Source organism: Sander vitreus, chromosome 5 (genome assembly GCF_031162955.1).
Source record: "Sander vitreus isolate 19-12246 chromosome 5, sanVit1, whole genome shotgun sequence".
In the NCBI taxonomy this organism is placed as follows: Eukaryota; Metazoa; Chordata; class Actinopteri; order Perciformes; family Percidae; genus Sander; species Sander vitreus.
Genome location: NC_135859.1, coordinates 981,270 through 1,005,501, shown reverse-complemented (window position 1 = coordinate 1,005,501; position 24,232 = coordinate 981,270). Strand labels below are relative to the sequence as shown.

The window sequence follows — 24,232 nt, the reverse complement described above, 5'->3', positions numbered from 1 at the left end:
TCTATCTATCTAAAGTGTCTCGAGATAAAACTCTTGTTATGATTTGATACTATAAATAAAATTTAATTGAAATTAAACTAATACAAAAAACAGTAACACTCTCCTAACAAAACTTCATCTGGCTTCAGATGACTCACAAATGCCATTACTGTAGGCAGATAAACAAAATTGAATATCATTACACAAACTAAGAGAACAAATGAAAAAACAGCACAATATGTTGCACTTATCAGCACCATGCTACAGTAATCTACACGGATGACAAAGTGTACAAGTCAAAAGAAGGCTGGGTTTCCTCAGGAGGGGGGCTGGCGTCTCCCTTAGCGATTGCTAATTTCCAATGCCCGTCCCAAGAAGGGTCATTGTCAGCAACATTCTTTTTTTTTTGTCATGCATCAGCAACTACATGGATGTGCACAACATTGTCTTTTTTGAACTAGGCGTTAGCATTGAGTCAGGTGGTGTGTGCTAAAACCACGTCCTCCTATTTTAGAATCAAACCCTGACTGCTGCGTCTCTGTCTCAGACAGGAGTCTGCTGGCTGGATCAGGACTCTGGTTGGTCTCATTTTTGGATTTCAGACTCGTGGTGTTTGTAGTTGGACAGTGGCTGGCTGTTGGACTTCGATGGGTCTGACAGCTCCTGTGTTTCGGTCCTGGACTCTGACAGACACGCTGGTTGTCCCGGATGATGCTGGGAATCTGGCAGCTGTGGCTGTTGCTGTGCATGGATGTTGGAATCTGATGAGACTTGGGCTTGTATCTTTGACTCTGATGTATTAGAAGTTAGCTGGTTCTGGTTCTCTGATGGGTCTGCTGGCCGGCAATGTGAATCCAGATGCAACTGTCTCTGTAGCTCGTCTGCACTGTGGGCTAACATGATGCTCACCTTCCTCTGATGGGCCAGGGCCTCCTCCTTGTCATTCAGCTACAGCAGGAAACACAGCATCAGTGAGTACTAGGGAGGAAAACCATCCTCTCTGGAGACAAAAAAAACGTCTGAAGAATTCTTACATGGTGACCTTTTACGAGCTTTAGCACTACCAACTCCTCAAACAAACGTTCCTGCAGTCTAATAATAATGGTCAGTCTAAAAGGGGGTTTAGAGTTTATGCTCGAAAGTAAGGCAGAAATAATGTTTTAGATCAGTAACAGATGAGTAAAGAACAAGTTACTGACACATTCTAGAATTCAGGAAGCTCAGGGGCCTGTTGCACAAAACCAGGATCAGGGATTAAGCCGGGATATTCAAGTTATCCGATTAACCGATTAAGCCGCGTTGAGCGGACCACACTAAGTCAAGCTGCGCTTTTTCAGTTATCCTGGATTTCTTCATTCTACTTTTGTGCAACAGGCCCCTGAAATGTTTTTTTTTCTCCATTGTAACGTTTGGCCGTGCCGAGCCAAACCATGCCGCGCTTAGGGCTGGATATCCTTCAAAAATGTTCAATACCAGTACTGATACCAATACTGTGACTTCGATATCGGTTCCTAAACAATAGACACAGACATTATTAGATCTTGGTAGAAGCATGCTGCATGCTGATTGGCTCACTGACGCTGATGAGATTTTCTATTGGAATTTGGTATTGAATGACGAGGCATATGTCCCAAAACTATACTAAAATGCTGGTATCGGTATTGGAGAGTACTCCAGTTTATTCACAGAGCCGATACATAATTTTGCCTGACTATCAAACTGGATAATAAAAGAAAGTTCAATGGCATTCATTGTTTGTGTTTGTTAATGTTTCACATAGTTTAACCATTACAGTCACATCCATACAGGGATAGTAGTATACTGCTGTTATACCATAATAAAATATATGACACACTGGTATCAAATCAGTACTCGGTATCAGCCGTTACGCAAGTTCAGGTATCGAATCGGTATCAGGAAAGAGAAAATGGTTTCAGACCATCTCTAATAAGGACTTCCTCAGTCAATTAATACAGTCTCTGTGCAGTGATCTCTAGATAACAGGCCGGCAGATAAAAGAGGAGACACTAACCAAGTCCAGCAGTCGGTAGAGAGTCTCAGTCTCAGTCTCAGTCTCAGTCTCAGGCATCTTGGACGGCAGCAATCCTCTCAACCTCTGGCTTACACTGATTAAAGGACTGCTGTTAGCACCTGCAGGGAAAAAACAGACGCTGGTCTGATGCTTCCAATAAATGGGAGCTATGAGGCACTAAAATCAAAGATTATATATAGCTAATATACAGCTAAACACAAATAACAGAGAATCCCTGGCTTTGACACAGACCATCTGGTCTGAGAAGTACCCCTATCCAAGAAAAAAGTTCACCAGAATCCCTCTTCCTGTGTCTTTACTTCATGTTTACTTTTATTTGATTTAAGAAGGGATAATGTACATTAATTGAAAATGAGCACCATTTCTTTAGAATGGCTTTTATTAATACATAATAGCATTGTGACGTTTTCCGTTCTTCCTGCTTTTATGTATTATTTTTCTGATTTTGCTGTATGTTTTAATTCTTTCTGATTTCACTGTATGTTGTGTTTTACTGTTGTTACTTCATGTATAGGCACTTTGGATACCTGCTGGTTGCTGTAAAGCGCTATATAAATAAATGCGTATTGATTGATTAATGTAAATGTGCCAGATTTAGCCATACAGGCTCATTATCTTATCAGCAGTCCCTGGCAGGTTGATGGCATTAAAAGAAAACATAAGCACAGAAAGGCTAACTGCCCAAACGAATGTTTTCTACCTGGTATTTTACAATCCTAGTAGCTCTGGTTGTTGTGTTTTGATTTTGTTTCATGGATTCATTCAGTGGAGGGCGGGACGATGAAACATTTTATACACAAGTAAAAGATCTGCAAATTTCATTAAGTTTTCCCAGTTTAAGAAGTCATATTTAGTTAACATTTGACATGTTGTTGTTGTAGGTGCATGCTGTGCTGATAGCACACTTGCCTTCAGCTTTTCCCTGATTAGACTTCAGGATGTTGGCTTCAGCCAGCAGAAGGAAGTGCTCACTCCGTTTCCTCAGCTGCTGTTCAAAGGCGATGCGAAAAGCATCGGCCACCATCCACGCCTCCTCTCTCTTCAGACGCTGTGCATCCAGCTGGAACACACACACACACACACACACACACACACACACATCAGAAAAGACTTTATTGCCACAACAAGTTTTTTTCATTTTTTGCCTTGATGAATACATAAACAAACAAACATATTAAACATTAATATGAAATAAACAATACATACAGAAACAAATATATACATACAAAATAAGTGTTGCATAAGGAAAAAGAGGCTGAGTCGGTTGACTGCAGAATGGGCAAATAATATATAATATGTGCAATGGATGTACAAACTTATGAGGGAGTTATTAAAACACGTTTATTGATGATGTCAGCAGAGGAGGAAGATATGGCACTTACTAAACCAGGGGTCTCTAGAACTCAAACTATCTGGGAATGAATGTTCTCCCACTTCAACACTCCACAGATACATACATACACTCAGCGACTAGTCCTTCCCTCTCCTCGTACCTATCATACTGCTCTGTGTGTTTCAGAAGGTAATGTCCCTTCCCACTTGATTCCTGGAGAAATCTTACACATGAGACCGTTCACATTAAATATCAGCTGTCAGAAATGACCTGTGCTGCAGGTCAACATTTCTTTTTGGTTTAGAAAGAAACATTATTTAAAATGAATTAAATGTCTCGTACACATACTTTGCAAAAGCACTCAGTAATAGCAAAGTTTTTTAAATCTTTAAATCTTCATAGTACTACATCGCCATAGAAACCCTCCCGACACACTTTTTTTTACTGCTTTTCTGACGTTTTTAGCACTTTTCAGATGTTGTCTATTTTTTAAAATGTATTACTATGAAGCTAAATGTATTTTAATCTATTTCCTTCTTTTAAGCCCTTTTAAACATGTAAGATGTCTGATGTATTTAGAAAGGCGTCCGCCAAATAAAATGTATTATTATTATTATTATTAAAGTTAGTTAACTCTGAACCTAAAAATAGACGTATGCATTTTTTGAAACCTTGTAAGGACAAAAATTCTTTTATTACAACTAGTCTATATTAGCCTGGATGCCAGCCGAACTTAGCCCCGCCCACAACATTTGAGTTTGGAAGGTTGGGTCTGGACTTGATCCGTTGGGGAGCAACTATGCTTGAACCAGAGCTGTTCGGACCAATCAAATTGTCAGGGCGGGCTTCATACGATGATGGACAGATGATCAACAGTAACGTAATCAACCACGTCACCAAAGAGCACTTGGGTTGAATTTGTTTACAACTCCGTTGCTCTGATTGGTTGTAGGTCTACCCATTGCTCTGATTGGTTGTAGGTCTATCCAATTGAGTACATAGGCATTTTTTTTCCTGGTTCGGTTGACCCACGCCTCATAATCACAGCCCAATGGAGCAGTATCAGACTCATATTCTGACTAGAATCTGAGAATGACCACATCAGGCTATGTCTATATCGACGACTGTTCATTTCCAAGATTGTTCCGTGCCGCCAAAATTCCGCCACATGTCATTCTTTCGGCCGGATGTCCGTCCCCTTCCTCTGTCTCTGTGTTGGCGTTCTAACCTCTGGTGGATTTGTGAGGACTATGGTTAACTGCTCCTCAGATCTCTGCAGGGTAAATCCAGACAGCTAGCTAGACTATCTGTCCAATCTGAGTTTTCTGTTGCACGACTAAAACTACTTTTGAACATCCACATGTTCCACCAAAACAAGTTCCTTCCTGAGGCTATTTAGCAGAGGCACCGCGGCTCCGTCCGGAGCATAGCACCGCCCAAGACGATTGTAACTGGTTTAAAGAAATGCCAATAAACCAGAGCACGTTTTTCTCCCATCCAGGAATGCTGTGTGGACTAGCCAGAACTTCCTTTGTGGCGCTGTGGAGGAAGGTCTGGCAATGCGAGACTATATTACATCTAACTAAGGCAGGAGAGCAGTTCAGAAAGCAACGAGGACTGAGGTTATATCTCATGAACAACAATAGTGGTTTGTTAGCAAGAAGAAAAAGAAGAGGATGGAGCGTTTACCTCCTGTTGGAGCTGGACCAGCTGCTTCCTGCTGCCAGCCGCGGCCCGATTGCACGGACAAGCTTCAGCAGCCCCGAGACACCGGCACGCCCCCAAAACTGCCAGCTGAAAACACAGACACCATGAAGACTTTACTCCCTCCTGAGTACAAGTACACCTTACTCATAAATTATACGTAAGTAAGACTTTATGCCCTGTCGCACCAAATACTTGCTCTTGGGGGGGGGGTGAGTCTCTGTAAATGATAAGAGTGGAGTCTAGACCTACTCTACCTGTAAAGTGTCCTGAGATAACTTCTGTTATGATTTGATACTATACGTTAAATTGAACTGAATGTATTTGAAATGTATAACCTCATGCCAGTTTTCAATCTGAGATTCTTCAAAACAGCTGAAATTGTCCATCTCATTCCTAAATACTACACTTTCAGTTTCAGAGCATATTTAGTTTGTACTGTGCTTGCATGGTGTGTATTCCTAAAAAAAATGTTGTGTGGTCAAAATACTAAAAAACAATTGAATTGGAACTGGGGGGGGGGTCATTAGGATACAACTTGTTTTCTGTGGTGGGAAGTAACTAAGTACATTTACAATACACGTACATGCTTTGATTAAGTATTTCCATTTTATGATACTTACATACTTCTACTCTTCTACTTTTTACAGTACTACAAGTTGTAGTCAATTACTTTTCAGATTAAGATTTTGCATTAAAAAACATTTGAGAAGCTTATAAAACACAGCCCATTATTAAAGATTAAACTAGTCTTTTTCAGTTTGTGACCTCTTACAAACACCAGTAGTGTGTATGTGTCTATTGTATTCTCTTGTTTTAGATCACTATACGTTGTTAGAAGTTCCACAAGACACAACTTCTCACATGGTTTCACTGATTCCAAGGTAAGAGTATCTAGTGTTGTCACATACAGCTAATATTACTAAAAACTATGACAACAGATTTTTGAATCTTGTCTTTTCTTGTTGCTTTATCTTGCTTTAACTGTGTATAATTTGGTCTGATATATCTTTACATTTTGTGTATGTTTTACCTGTGTGTTTGTTGCTTGTTTTTATCTTTTGTAGAGAAATTATCATGTTTTAGTTGTATATTTTTTCCCTCTTTTGTAATATGGGAGGATGCTGAATAAGCCTTTCAGTATTCTCTCCTCTCCTGCACTGTAATTGCTTGTTTTTAAATGATATTGTGCAAATAAACTAAACTATCAGAACTTTATTCTTTCTTTCTGCCCAAACAGAGCCACAGAGGACGCCACCTCCCACGCCCCACACACAGCCCTCTCTCACCTGGAAGCGAGGATGCTGTTCGTGGACTACAGGGCAGCGTTCCACACCAAAGTGTCCTCCTGGCTCCTCAGTAAACTCCAAGATCTGGGCCTGAACACAGCACTGTGTGACTGGATACTGAACTTTCTGACGAACCGCCTCCTAGGGCTGGCTACCGAATTCAGTACTTTTTAGGCACCGACCGAATTGGCTCCAAAGTATTGAGTATTGAATAATGCCTCGTCATTCAATAACCAATTTCAAACCCTAAGGAGTAAATCTCATCAGCGTCAGTGAAGCAATTAGCACGCAGCATGCTTCTACCAAGATCTAATGATGTCTGTGATTGGCTGTCTAACGTTACACGTCGTAGAGACACGCAGGAGAAACTCTATGTTACACAGAGACGGGTCGGGTCACAAAGTCGGAGCTGGAAAATAAATACAAAGATTTGTGCCGTAATGTTTTAATTTCTTTTTGTTGTATAAAATTGGTATCGAAAAAAATATGGTTCAGGAACCGGTATCGAAGTCATGGTATTGGTATGGGTACCGGTATTGAAATTCTTTTAACGATACCCAGCCTCCAGGTGGTGAGAGTACAGCAGCGCCTCAGGGCTGTGTCCTCAGACCCCTTGTATTCCCTCCTCACCCACGACTACACGGCGAAGCAGGCTTCAAACACCGTTGTGGAGATTGCAGACAACACAGTAGTTGTGGGGCTGATCTCCCGCAGGGACGAGACTGCCTACAACGCCCTGGAACAGTAGTCCAGGACAGCCACCTCTCCCCGAATGTCTCCAAGACCAAGGGGGTCATTGTGGATAACAGGAAGGGGGCACTCACCCACCAGTCAATGTCCACGGCTGGTGGAATCTAACTAAGTACATTTACTTATAACTACAAATTTGAGGTACTTGTCTTTTTATGCCACTTTCTACTTCTACTCCGCTACATTTCAGAGAGAAATATTGTACTTTTTACTCCACTACATTCATCTGTTACAGCTTTAGTTACTAGTTACTTTAGTTACTCCACTACATTCATCTGTTCCAGCTTTAGTTACTAGTTACTTTACACATTAAGATTCTGCACACAAAACACATGTAGTTTATAAAATCTGATGTTTTATTCTAAAGTAAACTAGCCAACAATATAACGGCTACAAGTCCAGCTGAGATGATCAGACCATTAAACACACAACTGGTTGGTCCTTTACACTTTCTACAATGGTTTAATACAACAACTACATTTTCCTGATGATACTTACACACTTTTACTGAAGTAAAGGATCTGAATACTTCTTCCAGCACTGGCCGTGGAGATAGTAGACAAAATCAAATACCTGGGGGTAAACATCCACAAGGACTTGACATGGGCCAGCAACAGTACAACTGTTGTGAAAAAAACAGCGTGTGTACGGCCTCAGGCGCCTAAAGAAGTTTGGCCTGAAGCCCCACATCCTCAGGGACTTCTACTGGGGCACTACAGAGAGCCTCCTGACATGCTGCTTCTTCACCTGGTATGGCAGCTGCACACGCTTGGACCGCAAGGAGCTGGGGAGGGTGGTGCACACGGCACAGCACATCTGGGTGTGAGCTGTGTGCCTCGGGAAGCCCTGCGGCCCTCAGGAGGAGGGACAGGACCCCCAAAGCACACACCAGCACACTGAGGTACAGCTTTTTCCCCCAGGCCACAAGACTGCTAAATAAATAACACGCACACACACACACACACACACACACACACACACAAAGTGCAATCCCACCTGTGCAATATCCACTGTCTTATACCTTCAAAGTATATATTCTTTTAATGTCTCTTATATGTTGTAGTTATATTTTATTCTATTGTATTTTATGTCTTTTTATATTTACTGTTGTTCTCTAAAGGGTAACTTTGTGTCTTTTTTAAATTTTCTTTTGGATTTTATATAAAGGTATTTCACGTTTGTACTTCCGGTAGGAAAACAAACACCTTGAATCTTGAATCATTAATAATCTCACGACCCCTCCAATTGATTTGGTGACCCTTTGGAGGGGCCCGGCCCCCTTACTAGATAACTGTATATAAAGTAGTAAAAGTTGGAGCAGCTCCAACAGTAACATGCTGCTCTAACATTGATGATTCAGTAACAGGAGACATTTTACTGCACATGTACTTCTACTGCTGATACTTACTACTAAGTACATGAAGCTGGTGATACTTTAAAATGCTTAGACTTGTAATGGATACTTTTTACATTGTTGTTTTGGTACTTTTACTTACAGGTGCAGTAAGTGATGCTGAGCAAAGTGTTTATATTTGAACTCAACTGCCAAACAAATACGAGATCAACAAATCACTTACTATACCTTTAAGCAAAGGTTCTGAATACTTCCTCCCCCACATCTTATTTTTGCCCTGTCGCAGCCTGGCAGGTTGCTCTGACCCCAGAGGAACACTGCAGAACATCATGTCATTCCACATGATTACACAAAGAGTGCGTCAAGTTTTCATCATGTAAAATGATCCAATTTTCCAGCGAAACATGCCGCTGACAGTTACTTTGAAAGGAAGATGTACTAAGTGGTATCCTTCTCTCTCTCTGTCTCTCTCTCTGTGTGTAATGTTGATTGGTGCTCTCTCACCTCCAGAAGACTTGCGTCTCTCTCTGGGCTGTAGTGAGGTTTGGTTTCTTGGTAAGCTCTCTGCTCCTTCACACTCAGCATGGAGAGAAGCTCCACACACTGCCGACTAAGAGCTGCAAACACACACACACACACACACACACACACACACACACACACACACACACACACACACACACACACACACACACACACACACACAATGTTGGTGATGACGACTAAATCAATTCCATTTGCTGATTAAACCTTGGGTTGAGATTAGGGCTGGGCAATATATGGATATTATATCGACATTGATATATGAGGCTAGATATTGTCTTAAATTTTGGATATTGTAATAACGTGATATGACATAAGTCTTTCCCTGATTTTAAAGGCTGCTTTACAGTAAAGTGATGTCATTTTCTGATTATTTGCCTTTACCCACTTAGTCATTATATCCACAGTATTGGTAACTATTTATGAAAACTCTCATTGTGTTAATATTTTGTGAAAGCACCAATAGTCAACCCTACAATATCACCGCAATATCATGTTTTGACAAATATTTGGTCAAAAATAACGTGATATTTGTTGAGATTATTTAGCCAGTTTTGACTGTTGGTGAGTTGGAGTCCCACTCGGATTGGGAGTGTCAGGTTTGGTGACTCCATTCACGGACTTCCACTTCACTTCACAGAAGGAAGTGATCTGTGCAGACATGTCTAGGTCCTCTTAAAAGGATTCTACATTATTCAGCACTTACTGGAATGTTCTGCCCGGAGCTTTTGGATCTCCCTCTCTCTCTCCTCCAGTTTGTCGGTCAGAGTCTTGTTCTCACTCCAAATTCTGATTACAACAACAACAAAGTTATAATACAAACCAATGAAAATAGCACAGCCATGAGTGTTTGTGGAGAAAATCCAACCTGTTGTATTTCTGCTCCCAGGATTGTTGAGACTTCTTCATCTGGACCTGGTTGAAGCTGAGTTCCCACTGCAAGCTGTTCGCCTCCTGCAACACATCATGATTGGCATATTTTTTTTACCTTTTCTCCAATTATTACATAACAACAGGCCACATGCATCTAGTTTTATGTATGAGGTTATATACAAGCCGAGATATAAAATCCCACGCCTTTACCATGACAAAATATTTGCATGGCCATATACACAGTTCTTCTTCCTGGCCCGTGTTCTCCGAACATGGCTTAATTAATCCGGACATAAACAACATTATGTTATCCAGTTAAAAGTATCCTGTTAATGCTCATGTAGCCAATTTGGTTCTTCATATACCTAAACAGAGCATTCATTTTCTGTTCTATTGAATAACTGACCAATTTCTTTTCAAGGGTCAATAACTTAAATAAATGACATTAAAATAAAAAAAAAAGTCAACCCAGGTGTATCCACTGTATACCCGTGGTGCAAATACATTTCATATATTCTAGTACAAACATCCAATCATTCTGTCTTATTTTAAAGTCATATACTAGATACTCAGAGTACCCCTAACTTAATTTGAATTGGTCTTTTTATAAATTGTATTTTATTGTTTTTATCCACTACAGATATGAGCATAACAACAAACAACAAACAATACATACATCATAGAAGGTGAAGTGACCATATAAGCCACGTGTTTAAAAATTGAAAAACTAAGAACACAAATCTAGATAACAACTGCTGGGCAGCTTTGAGTCGGGGCTGGGCATTATCATGAGGAAGAAGACAAATACATGTATCATTTAAACTTAAGTCTCTAATCCACAAAGCACAATTCCTGGGTAGGTATTAGCATGTTTGTTCTGCATCACCCAGGACTCAAACTCACAACCTCAGACGTCAGGGGAAAGCCATGATCTTATTGAGCTAACTGCCAAGTTAGAAACCATAGACGGCTTCACACTTTAGACTGTGATAATCACCTGGTTTGCATGTAAAGGCATCAATCTAGTACCAACAATTCAGTTATCAAGACAACATTCTGAGTTTGTGTACTTCATCTAAACAACATAGTGATGTCTGTAATTTATTAATATTGATTGCTCCATAAGTGACAAAACTGATATTTAAAGATGCTGTATTCCAACTAACTGCAATATCTTAGAATATAATTCAAAATATTTCCAAAACATTCAGATTTTTAGATAAAGTTCTTATACCTTGAAATCAAAACGCTGTCATTTATTTTCATGAACATTGGAGATTTATTAAGCGAGAGTTTGCGGTTTGCGGAGTTTGAGGAACTCCTAAATCCAACTAATATGCCCTCTATGTCAGAGGCAGAGCTGGAGGATGATGGGGGGATTGTCGTCAATTTCCCTGGTGGAAGTCGCTGAGGTAGTTAAACAACTCCACAGTGGCAAAGCCCCAGGGATTGATGAGATCCGTCCAGAAATGCTGAAAGCTCTGGGTGTGGAGGGGTTGTCTTGGTTGACACGCCTCTTCAACATTGCGTGGAAGTCTGGGACAGTGCCAAAGGAGTGGCAGACAGGGGTGGTGGTTCCCCTGTTCAAAAAGGGGGACCAGAGGGTGTGTGCCAATTACAGGGGTATCACACTTCTCAGCCTCCCTGGTAAAGTCTACTCCAAGGTAGGGAATGTGTCATTACCCCAAGTGAAGGAGTTCAAGTACCTTGGGGTCTTGTTCATGAGTGAGGGGACAATGGAGCGGGGAATCGGCGCAGCGGGGGCAGTATTACATTCAATTTATTGCACCGTTGTGACGAAAAGAGAGCTGAGCCAGAAGGCAAAGCTCTCAATCTACCGGTCAGTTTTCCTTCCTACCCTCACCTATGGTCATGAAGGCTGGGTCATGACCGAAAGAACAAGATCCAGGGTACAAGCGGCCGAAATGGGTTTCCTCAGGAGGGTAGCTGGCGTCTCCCTTAGAGATAGGGTGAGAAGCTCAGTCATCCGTGAGGAGCTTGGAGTAGAGCCGCTGCTCCTTTGCATCGAAAGGAGCCAATTGAGGTGGTTTGGGCATCTGGTAAGGATGCCCCCTGGGCGCCTCCCTAGGGAGGTGTTCCAGGCACGTCCAGCTGGGAGGAGGCCTCGGGGGAGACCCAGGACTAGGTGGAGGGATTATATCTCCACCCTGGCCTGGGAACGCCTCGGGATCCCCCAGTCGGAGCTGGTTAATGTGGCTCGGGAAAGGGAAGTTTGGGGTCCCCTGCTGGAGCTGCTGCCCCCGCGACCCGACCCTAGATAAGTGGACGAAGATGGATGGATGGAGTTTGCAATAGTTTACAGTAAAACATTGTTATCTACTGCAGGCTCAATTTTTGATAACATGATCGTTTGTGAAGGACAGGCTGAAGACGAAGTGGAGCAGTTTTGTTTAGAAGACAGTTTTTGAGGAAAACAGATTGATGGACTTCATAATTCCTGCAAGCTCCAAGCATATCAATATTTCTGCTCAATTGGGATGGTGAAAGTTGCTGTTATGTACGACTGATTTGTTATGAAAGTTATGAAAGTGTTAAACTCAACTGCACCCCAAAAAAGCCAGTTAAGAAAGTTGAGCACAGGACTGGACCTGGTGCCAGGTTTAGTGATTTTTCATGTATGGGAAGGCAAATTTCATGGTAGGAATAAGAAAATGAATAACATCCGCAAATACAAGAGGGACCAGCAGCAGAGCTGCCTGGCCCCTAATAACTTAATCAGAAACAAAAACTTTATTTTGACTTTGTTTATTTATATAAGAAAGAAGAAAGGCAGAAAATGAATCCACGTTTGTCTTATTCAATAATTTGTGCCAGTATGCAACACTTCATATATATATATATATATATATATTTAATGATCAGGCAATTAAGGAACATGCAAATGCTTCTAATTCCTGAGTACATTCTTTTCTGATGATTTAAAGGTCCTATGACATGCTGCTTTTTGGATGCCATTTCTGTGTCTGTAGCTTTAAATGCTATTGAGGAGGAGAGAGGGGGGGGGCAAAGTAGAGGGTGTGGCCTTGACCAAGTGCCATGCTTCGCTCGTTTGCAAGCCATGATGTCTCTCTCTTTCTGAAGGGTGGGCGGGCAAAGCAGAGAAAGGGGAGGTAACCTTTCCCCTTATGACGTCATAAAGGGAAGATTCCAGATCGGCCCATCTGAGCTTTCATTTTCTCAAAGGCAGAGCAGGATACCCAGGACTCGGTTTACACCTATCACCATTTCTAGCCACTGGGGGACAATAGGCAGGCTGGGGGAACTCATATTAATGTTAAAAAACCTCATAAAGTGAAATTTTCATGCCATGGAACCTTTAAGGTAGGTAATAATTAGATATTAGCAATAAGTGTGATATAATATGTTGTAGTGGTAAGTAGCAAATGTGACATATCAAATAAAACATTTACAGGAAAAAACACATTGATCAGAAACTAAAAAACAGTGATGTATACACCGTACATCACCAGTAAATATACATTTATTACATTATATGAAAGTGAATATTTTTGTAGAAAATCTAAAGTTTTTTCTACTCAGTATGTTTGACAGGAAAGATGATCAGAGGGGCAGAGTTTTTACCACCATAGTGAAGACTGGGACGAAAGAATGGGTAGAGTTTCTCAGTGAAGCAGCAGCCAGTAAAACAGTAGATAAGAGCTGCAGCATCTACGTCATAAAAGGAGACAAGACCTTCCTCATAAGCCACTAACACCCCCACCTTCTGAGGCGGAGACTTCAAAGAGAGACGGACATCAGGGCCAGCACTGGCCTAGTACTCATTCTTATTCTTATAGATGTCGTCCAGTAGCCAATCTGAGGGCTCAAAATGAATTCTCCCTTCCTGTTGATCGACTCACTGGCCACTCCTAAAGTTCAGTGAGTCTTCCCTTTAACCTGAAACTCATAGTAAAATCTTCCTGAAGAGAAACTCTGCTTTGCTAAGACATTGACACGTGGAAAAAATCTCTCTGGATTGTCTGGGGGATTCTTCTTTACATCACTATGTTTAACTTCTTTAAAATCATCAGACAGGGTAAGAGCAAAATGTGCTGTATCAGGATCAAGAGTCACATCCACTGCATACTGCTGGACCCTCTTCAGCTCGCCCACAAACAGGTTGGTTATCTCTTCATTAAGCGTCTCCTCTAGCTGATTCACAGCTCTCCTCACAGTCCCCTCATGTGACGATGGACGGAGGTTGACTTCTGTCCAGTCCTTGGTGGGGGGAGCAGCATTGGAGGAATTGGACGTGGTCTTCAGACTGCGAGAGCTGCTCCACCTCAGTGCTTCTCTTCTTCAGCTCAGAGATTTCCTGTTCCAGCTCCTTGATGAATCCTTCGGCCTGTTTCTCTGTCTTCCTCTGCTTCTCTTTGATCGTGCTGAAGAGCTCAGCCTGGATTCTCTCAACAGACTCCTTCAGAGCAGTAAAGACCTGAATATCCTCAGCTTTCTCTCTGTCTGCATCTTCCTCGCTGAGCTCCACTGAGCGTTTGATTTCCTGAATCTGCAGCCTCCAGCTCTGCCTTCTTTCCTTCATATCCTTCTTTCAGAGGAACAACGTCATGCATCTTGCGGTCTAAAACCATGCAGAGCATGCAGACACACGTCTGGTCGGTCTTACAGAACAGCTCCAGCAGTTTATTGTGCTTCGTGCACATCCTGCCTTCCAGGTTGTCCACAGGGTCAATCAGATGATGTGTTTTCAAAACATGAAGCTGTCAGATGATGCTCCAGGTGAGTCTCACAGTAGGAGACCAGACACACCAGGCAGGACTTCAGGGCCTTCAGTTTGCTTCCAGTGCAGACGTCACAGGGAACTTCTGCTGGTTTGGACACTTGTTGCTCTGAGCAACTGCTGCCGCAAGCTATCTGTTGAGCTGACTGTCTAAACTGAGCAGACATCTCGGAGATGAAAGTATTGACCCGCAGATGAGGCCTTGGATCGAACACGTTTTTACAGTTGGGACACTGACACTGGACATTAATATCCCAGTGATCAGTGATGCAGGTTTTACAGAAGTTGTGTCCACATGGCATGGCGACTGGATCAGTGAACACATCCAGACAGATGGCGCACATAAACTGATCTTCAGTCAGCAGACAGCTGGCAGCAGACATATCGACACTGAGGACAAAAAGTGTGAAAACACCAAATTGTCATTACATGTATATTGATACAAAGAGGATGAAGAGGAGGTTCAGAGAGAGAGAAGGGGGATACAGTGAGCAGAGAATCAGGCACATTAAATGTACAGAAGTACCACTCTGGACTGCAGGAAATTATATATATTTCCCTCCACAACCTCCACGGCCACCGATGGACCTTAGTTTAAAGTGCTCATTCTTGCTTTTTGGTTTCCCCCTTTCCTTTATTGTGTTATATATCTTTTTTGTGCACGTTATAGGTTTACAAAGTGAAAAAGCCCAAAGTCCAGCCCAAAGGGACTTACCATCTCCAACAGAAAACACTGTTCACAAACTGCTCCAAACAGCTCTATTGTAGTCCAGCCTTTACTTCAGAGACAAACGTGGTCACTTTGGAACACACGTTATAATGCTCACCTAGCTGCTAACGTGGCACGCCCTCATACTCTTCTGACTGGCTAGTAGTCCTTACCTAGGTACTGTCAGGACACTCCCTCATACTCTGCTTCTGATTGGCTAGTAGTCCTTACCTAGCTACTGTCAGGGCACGCCCTCATACTCTGCTTCTGACTGGCTAGTAGTCCTTACCTATGTACTGTCAGGCCACGCACGTCCTCATACTCTGCTTCTGACTGGCTAGTAGTCCTTACCTATGTACTGTCAGGCCACGCCCTCATACTCTGCTTCTGACTGGCTAGTAGTCCTTACCTATGTACTGCGCATGTGCGACTCCTAACAAAGATGGAACAGACGTGAGATGTCTCACTCTGTAGCTAAAACAGAGAGCTCAACACACAGGGTGAAAAGAGGAGCTGCAGCAATGTGGAGTACAACAAAAATGTGGTGTTTTTTGAAAATAAAACCACATAAACCTATTCTGGTACAACCTCTAAATACAATTATGAACCTGAAAATGAGCATAATATGAGCACTTTAACATTCTTCCTGAGTGAAACTTTCTATCTGAGTAGAGCTCAGAATTTGAGTTCATACCCGTTGTTGAAACATTAAATATTATCAGATGTTCTGTCTTACAAAGGCAGACAGCAGGAACTACAGAGACAGTAAGGCTGAGAGGAAAGAGTTTAAAGTTCAACGCTATTTACCAAAGTGTGTTACAGTTATATATATTGTAAAACATAAATCTTTCTGCATTTACAAGCAAGAGCAAATCAGACTGTTACTCAAAGGAAATCTAAGCTAGGCTAGTCAGCTTTTAGCAGGCCTACTTTATCTGCTGTTAATTCTTTCTTAGTCCTGAATTTTGCTTTTTTACTTTGACCAAATATTTAGTGATTGCATTTTGTCTCAGTGTACTCACCAGTGTTTGGCAGAGAGTCTGTTGTTGAGGAAAAGCTCAGGAAATGTGAAGTTGCAGCTCTTCTCTTTCACTGTTGCTCCACCCAAGGGCGTTACTTTATGTTGCACAGTTGTAAGGACTACGGCTCAGATGAAAAAACATGTTTGGATGTAACGGTCCGATCGGTATGAGGTCAGAGGAGATCATTTCACAAAAACCTTTGACTGCACAAGTAACCATACAAGAGGGTCTGGGAAGTTGTGAAAAGGCTTCCTTTCTCCCTTTTCACTAGGCCCTGTTCCCAAAATTAATACTGTTTTGTGTCTGCTTAATTCTTAATTTCACTGTAATGTTGTAGGTTATTGTTTTAGTTTATTTGTTACTTTATAATTTGACATAGTGAATAATAAAGTTCAGCAGGTTTTATGGGTTCATAGTGTTTTGCTATGGTTCTGCCTGTGATGTGGGGGGTAGCTCAGCTGCTCACCAGCTTAATCAGGGAGAGTGGATGCAGGTTTGCCTCATTAGGTCTTTTCTGTAGGGAGGGGCTGGGCAATCCTAAGGTGAAGAACAATAGGTAAGATAGTTCTGCAGTAAATGACATTTTTATAATATTTGGGGTGCCTATTGTAGTGGGTGCACATATATGTATACATAGTAATGTCAGCAGTAACTGATCTATCCAACACACACAAAAGAAAAACCCTATCAAGATAAATCGCGCCATCCGGAGAGAGTGTATTTGATTGTGGTTGGATGAGAAGTATAAACATATACCATTCCGACACCCTATTGGTTTGTACGCGATCCATCGCACCTGCACAGACCCGGAGCTAATACGGCACTGGTGCCTTAACGACCGTTATCTACCGGACCGAATAGCAACGCAGATTTTGGTACCACTTAAATGCCTGCGCTTCTCTCTGATGCTCCGAAAACGGACGTTAGAGGGAACTGAAACATCGCCGCGCAGGACGCTAGTCAACACTACACTCGACAGCAGGTAACGTTAGCCTACCGTTAGCTAGTTAACACTACACTCGACAGCAGGTAACGTTAGCCTACCGTTAGCTAGTTAACACTACACTCGACAGCAGGTAACGTTAGCCTACCGTTAGCTAGCAGCTGGAGTAAACACGGTTAAAATGCTGACAGCTAAACGGTGTAAAGTGTGACTGTATTTCACTGGAGAGGACTGTAACGCCAGACTATAGCTGCTGTTTTTCAGCCCCTTTCAGCCCTTCTGAGTTTGCACATATGATTTTAATATAACATTATAGTCATTATGGCCTTTAGAAAAATGTTTTTTTGTGGAGGTGGGGTAGTGCACTATAGGCCCCTGTGGGGGCTAAGCTTTTGTCCTTAATGGCATTTTTTCCCCCTTACATTACTTTTACTTTTATACTTTAAATAGTCTTGAAACCAGTACTTTTACACTTTTACTTGAGTAAAAAACTTGATTTGATACTTCAACTTCTACAGAAGTCTTTTCAAATCCTAGTATCTATACTTCTACTTGAGTAATGAATGTGAATACTTTTGACACCTCTGATGGTTAATTCATGCAGCGGTTGACAATTCAAAATATAAAAACATAATGGAAATATAATGCAGTAATGCTCTCAGGCATTGTGTATTGCTTTTAAATATGCATTATCTGTCTCAACTTTTCTAATGCACTTGTTCACATGATACATTAATGCATTATAATTCATTTATAAACCCCTGGACTTTATTAGCTCACATGTCTTTCAGATTTCTGCTCAAGTTCAGAACTTTCTGCACATTCAAAACATATCTGTTTGTTGTGTTTATTTTTTCCCAGAACATTTTTAACAATTTTGCTTTTAAAAAGTCATGGTAACAAAAGTGACCATATCAAAAATGTCCACAGCGTCCCCAGTGTAGATGACATTTATGTACAATACAATGAAACTATATTTACTGTCCTCCATTTTCGTTTGAGTGCATTTTAAATTCTTTGAGTGTGAAATGTATTCACTGTAGCATTTACATTACTTTCTGCTAACAATCCCACAATGCAATTTACATTCACATTTTATAGATGTTAAAATGATTGTCAGTCACAATGTAACCGTAAACAGAGAAATGTCTCTTTATACCACCATTTCTTGTGATATTACACGTTTCCTTTGATAAACAGGAACAGAGCAGTTAGTTCCTGGCTGTTGAGTAGAAACCTGCTATAGAGAGTAAAAGCAAACAGACCAAGCCCTTGTTTGAGCAGCCTGCATGTACACTTACCTTCTCCAGAGCTTTGGCCCTCGCCTCACTTTTCTGCAGCAGACTTTTAGTGTGGCTCGTGGCTTTGTCAAGAATGGCCTGTGAAGAAGAGCAGTCTTTAGTCATCGGCTGTACAAAGTCTCTGTAGGTTTTAATACTTCTTTCTCTCTGACTGAAGGCAACTGCTTAACGATGTGATAATATCTTCGCAACGCAACACACGCTGAATCCTTTCATGGGCAACCAAACTGGAACATCTGCACTTTGTCAACTGTACGCCGTAGTGTACGCCATAGTTTTGTGGGGCTGCCGTATTTTTTGGTATCTGGTGCGAGTGATTGAAAAATTGTGGTCGCTTTTGACCGTAGCATGGCTATTTAAAAATCAGAAAATCAAATTTGAAAATCGGTTTTCTCCTAACATCCGCCGACGCTCCCCTCTGGGCTCCCGTAGTTCCGAACGGGCTCAGCCCCCCCCCGGGCGTTTGCCATAGAGATACACAAACAACATGGCAGCGACAGGGACTAACATTAGTTCTTTTCTTACTAGTCGTTTCATTACTTACTTAACCTTAATCTCCGCCGAAATGACGGGCAGCTCGTGGTGCTCTGTACCTGGCTGACTGTCACCTATTCTCGGATAACTGAACCACCAGCTACAGCTGACCTGACGGAGCACAGGAGCCGGTGTTGAGGAACTCTGTTGCGGCTCAACATATATATATACGACCAAGCTGTGACGGAGGTCTGTAGCGGCTTAAACAACTAGCAATCGCCGCTCTATAGCACGGAGCTCCTCTTCAACGTTTTTTTACCGCTAGTTACTACGAAGGAGCTTTTTACAGGTATGCTACATTCATGAGACCATGGGATGTTAATGTACAGTGGGGCAAAAAAGTATTTAGTCAGCCACCAATTGTGCAAGTTCTCCCACTTAAAAAGATGAGAGAGGCCTGTAATTTTCATCATAGGTACACTTCAACTATGAGAGACAAAATGAGAAAAAAAAATCCAGAAAATCACATTGTACGATTTTTAATGAATTTATTTGTAAATTCCTCGGGAAAATAAGTATTTGGTCACCTACAAACAAGCAAGATTTCTGGCTCTCACAGACCTGTAACTTCTTCTTTAAGAGGCTCCTCTGTCCTCCACTCGTTACCTGTATTAATGGCACCTGTTTGAACTTGTTATCAGTATAAAAGACACCTGTCCACAACCTCAAACAGTCACACTCCAAACTCCACTATGGCCAAGACCAAAGAGCTGTCAAAGGACACCAGAAACAAAATTGTAGACCTGCACCAGGCTGGGAAGACTGAATCTGCAATAGGTAAGCAGCTTGGTGTGAAGAAATCAACTGTGGGAGAAATTATAAGAAAATGAAAGACATACAGACCACTAATAATCTCCCTCGATCCGGGGCTCCACGCAGGATCTCACCCTGTGGGGTCAAAATGATCACAAGAACGGTGAGCAAAAATCCCAGAACCACATGGGGGGACCTAGTGAATGACCTGCAGAGAGCTGGGACCAAAGTAACAAAGGCTACCATCAGTAACACACTACGGCGCCAGGGACTCAAATCCTGCAGTGCCAGACGTGTCCCCCTGCTTAAGCCAGTACATGTCCAGGCCCGTCTGGAGTTTGCTAGAGAGCATTTGGATGATCCAGAAGAGGATTGGGAGAATGTCATATGGTCAGATGAAACCAAAATAGAACTTTTTGGTAAAAACTCAACTCGTCGTGTTTGGAGGGGAAAGAATGCTGAGTTGCATCCAAAGAACACCATACCTACTGTGAAGCATGGGGGTGGAAACATCATGCTTTGGGGCTGTTTTTCTGCAAAGGGACCAGGACGACTGATCCGTGTAAAGGAAAGAATGAATGGGGCCATGTATCGTGAGGTTCTGAGTGAAAACCTCCTTCCATCAGCAAGGGCATTGAAGATGAAACGTGGCTGGGTCTTTCAGCCAAAATACCAGCAACAGTGTGTGAAAACCTTGTGAAGACTTACAGAAAAGTTTGACCTCTGTCATTGCCAACAAAGGGTATATAACAAAGTATTGAGATGAACTTTTGTTATTGACCAAATACTTATTTTCCACCATAATTTGCAAATAAATTCATTAAAAATCCTACAATGTGATTTTCTGGATTTTTTCTCATTTTGTCTCTCATAGTTGAAGTGAACCTATGATGAAAATTACAGGCCTCTCTCATCTTTTTAAGTGGGAGAACTTGCACAATTGGTGGCTGACTAAATACTTTTTTGCCCCACTGTAGGTAACACTGCTAAGCAGCATTCCTGATGGATACTTGCTTCATGTCTGGGCGCTCTTGTGATTGCGACTGAACTACAGAGCAGTGAGATGCAGTGTTCTGTGTGTGTGTGTGTGTGTGTGTGTGTGTGTGTGTGTGTGTGTGTGTGTGTGTGTGTGTGTGTGTGTGTTGCTCTACCTTCCCCTGTAAGATCTTCAGAGCTTCGTATTTGCCTTCAAGGTACCGATGTGCTACCTCCAGCTCACAGCATAAAACGTCTATCACCTGTCAACAGAGCAGCATCAGTTACAGTTTGCCAGGCTGGAGTCACGTGGTCACTATTCTCGCATAGCCAGACCTTCCTCCACAGCGCTGTGGAGGAAGGTCTGTCTAGTCCACACAGCATTCCTGGATGGGAGAACAACCTGCTCTGGTTTATTGGCATTTCTTTAAACCAATCACAATCATCTTGGGCGGTGCTAAGCGCCAGACACAATGACGGTGCCTCTGCTAAATAGTCTCAGGAAGGAAGTTGTTTTGGTGGAACATGTGTACGTTCAAAAGTAGTTTTAGTCGTGCAACAGAAAACTCAGATTGGACAGATAGTCTAGCTAGCTGTCTGGATTTACCCTGCAGAGATCTGAGGAGCAGTTAACCATAGTCCTCACAAATCCACCAGAGGTTAGAACGCCAACACAGAGACAGAGGAAGGGGACGGACATCCGGCCTAAATGAGGGATATCCTGTAAATGAATGGTAGTGGATAAAGACTACATGGGTAGTTATATCAGGTAAAGTTTGTCTTTTTTTTTCCTACCTCAGTGGCTTCCTGTAGTCTGTCTTTCAGCTCGTCTTTGGACAGGTCAACCAGGGCGCCTGCTGATTCACAAAAAGTGAACTCATTAATATTTAGAGCTTTAACAATGATCGGGGGTCACTGACGCTTTTCTGGACTGGAAAACTAATTCAACATCCAAGTTCTGACAGGATTCTCCCATCATGCAACACTGTGGGGACATACACTGAATTAAGTTTGAATAATTTAATTCTTCTTTGTTTGGGGCCAAAACTGTTTCATATCAAATGAATACATTTGGTGTCTGAATGATACTATGTTATTGTATTAATGTATTTTTCTTTGGCAAAATTATTATTCTTGAAGGGAAGAAGAAGAATAGCAAAATAACAGCTGATTCAAACTTTTGAACAGTAGTGTATATATGCTGTAATTAGCACAGTTAGGAAATAATCTTAACCGAAAAACCTCCTTATAGTTTTATATGGAAGCCAAGTCAAAATGATCAATTATGATCACAGAGTCAGCAGTGCTCCGAACAACCTACCTATCTCCTCGCTAATTATACCTTCCCATAATTCCTAAATATTTCCCAAAATGCCGATCTTACTGAACTTAATTGAGTTAATTGGATGCTAAGTGTCCACTTTGGGCCAGAGTCAGTTTAAAGGCTTCACGCGGTAAAAATCCTATCCTGGTTTAAGATCAAAGCAAAACAATTGGTAAAAAATGTTTTTCTTTTATATCCATGAGTATTGTGCATTCCTTTATTAACAAATGTATGTTTTGATTAAAGTGTTGTCTGCTATAACAATCGAAGGTGAAATGAGATGATTGGATGGTATCCTGCCTGCATCGGGCCATTTGATTCTTGTTTAGCTCCTTTGTTGCAGTAAAGGGTCAGTTGACAGATGATAGGGTTTCCCCCTGAAAAGTTGTTAAGCCCGGTGGCAAGTGTCTTTTTTTCGACTGGGGCCAGTCACAGATTGATGACAGCATTCATGTAGAGCCCAATAGTTTCTGTGATAACACAGAATCAATAACAGAATCAAGAGCGGAATCGCAAAATTGTAAATTTAAAAAAGCTAAACGCAGATTCCATAGGGCCCTACATTAAGTCAGTGCTAAAAGCTTTGAAAATATGACAACGTCTAAGTTTCCAACCGAGCCGGTTAAAAAAAACGTCTTAAAGAAACATGAACAGATAATTCCCTGTGGCTTAGGCCTGGTGGGGGGCAATTTAGGCCAGGTGGGCCACCAGGCTTGCATTGCACTGGGGGAAACCCTGGATGTTCCTACCGGAGAGTGGCAGCTTCCAGCGGGCTCTCTGCTGCTGTGTCTCTGCAGTCTTCAGTCCGGGGATCCAGGCCACCTCTGCCCCCTCTGTTCGGGACTGCAGCGTCTCTGTGAGTCCTACAAAGCTTTGGCTCTTCGTCCTGGTGGAGCTGGGTGCTGCTTTGACTCCCATCCCGTCCCCCAGGTCTCCCTCCACCATGTCATCATCCAGGCTGCGGGCCTCACTGGCCTCCTGCATCTGCACCCATCAAACTTACATATAAACCTCAAACTTCAATGGTCATTTTATAATGAAGATAGAGGAGGTGTGTTTGATAAGATCTGGGAAGAATCAATATTTTTTAATTTTTTTTACCAATGATTGAGCTAAATATGTTCTGTTTTACGGTAGCGCCGACAGCGACTACATCAGATCCGTTTCAAGCAAAACGAAGCGAAAGCCCCTCTACATTTGGATTAATCTCCACGTCCTCTAACCAAACATATGTTCTCAAATATAGATAGGCCAATAGGTATTTCATTTGCTGGATTAGCCTAAAGTATCCCTGTCTGCTAGTTTAATCTCAGTGTGGGACACTTACTATGTATAGGGATTAGGTCATTACTCAATAACTAACCAGTCCATGTGTTCAGTTAGTTGATATTGATTGATGAGTTTATACATGAATACAACAATTTAAACAACAGAAGAGTATTTTCCATTTAAAGCCATCTCGGAAATGATATATGTTTGGCCATCACTTTTTAGATTAAAAATCTTTAAAATGTCTCTACGTAGGCCAGAATGACAGGTGGAACTGTCTGGGAAAAGCGACATCATGGCCAAATCTTTAACTTAACATAGCTGTGAATATTTGTGAGAAGTCCAAGTGACTGTAAAGATGACTGCTAGAGCAATGACTATGGCTCATCGAGATGGCATCGTCACTATAGTCTCCAGCCATTACGGTCATGGAAAAGACCCAAACCTGAACTAACATTTGTTACAGAAATGTCCCTTTAGTCACAGTTCGTTAAGTATGTTCGTACGTCCTCTTACCTGCAACTTTGAAGCAGTAACGTGATATTCCTTGGTGCTTTCCCGCCTCCAGCGACACACAGACAAACACAAAGTTTAGTAAAGATGAATCCCAGTGTTACTACCATAGACTGTTAATATTGATATTTACAGGCAATGGTTACTACGGGCAGCTTTCACATACTAATAGAAAGACTGCGAGGTGAATCACTTCCTGTCAAAACACCTGCAGCGGCAGGTTAGACGCGTTAACACCAACTATTTCCGGTC

At 41.9% G+C, this 24,232-nt stretch overlaps 1 protein-coding gene and 1 pseudogene across 3 annotated transcripts; both read right to left on the bottom strand.

Annotated features, from left to right (window-relative positions):
• Positions 1–42: 42 nt before the first annotated feature.
• On the bottom strand, positions 43–24,185 carry ccdc125 (coiled-coil domain containing 125). 3 transcript variants are annotated; one of them, XM_078249973.1, is made up of 13 exons: positions 23,984–24,185; positions 22,948–23,182; positions 21,670–21,731; positions 21,051–21,137; positions 18,613–18,690; positions 9,874–9,959; positions 9,712–9,794; positions 8,967–9,079; positions 6,359–6,448; positions 5,055–5,159; positions 2,942–3,092; positions 2,012–2,130; positions 43–927 (listed from the first exon to the last, which is right to left on the bottom strand). In XM_078249973.1, the coding sequence occupies exons 2-13, from the start codon at positions 23,180–23,182 to the stop codon at positions 565–567; spliced, it is 1,572 nt and encodes a 523-aa protein (XP_078106099.1). In that variant the 5' UTR covers positions 23,984–24,185; the 3' UTR covers positions 43–564. The 3 variants fall into 3 exon arrangements, with proteins under 3 accessions (XP_078106099.1, XP_078106100.1, XP_078106101.1); XM_078249974.1 differs by having other exon boundaries at positions 21,670–21,728; XM_078249975.1 differs by lacking the exon at positions 6,359–6,448.
• LOC144517563 (E3 ubiquitin-protein ligase TRIM21-like) lies at positions 12,830–15,022 on the bottom strand (annotated as a pseudogene).
• Positions 24,186–24,232: the final 47 nt, after the last annotated feature.

Bases quoted from the DNA above. Each gene is read 5' to 3' on its own strand.
- ccdc125 (XM_078249973.1), bottom strand. From the start codon at position 23,182: ATGCAGGAGGCCAGTGAGGCCCGCAGCCTGGATGATGACATGGTGGAG. The intron at 9,960-18,612 runs GTAAGTGTACAT...GATGTGTTGCAG, and splicing joins GGGCCAAAGCTCTGGAGAAG to GAGGCGAACAGCTTGCAGTG. The intron at 5,160-6,358 runs GTGAGAGAGGGC...CTGTGTTTTCAG, and splicing joins AACAGCATCCTCGCTTCCAG to CTGGCAGTTTTGGGGGCGTG.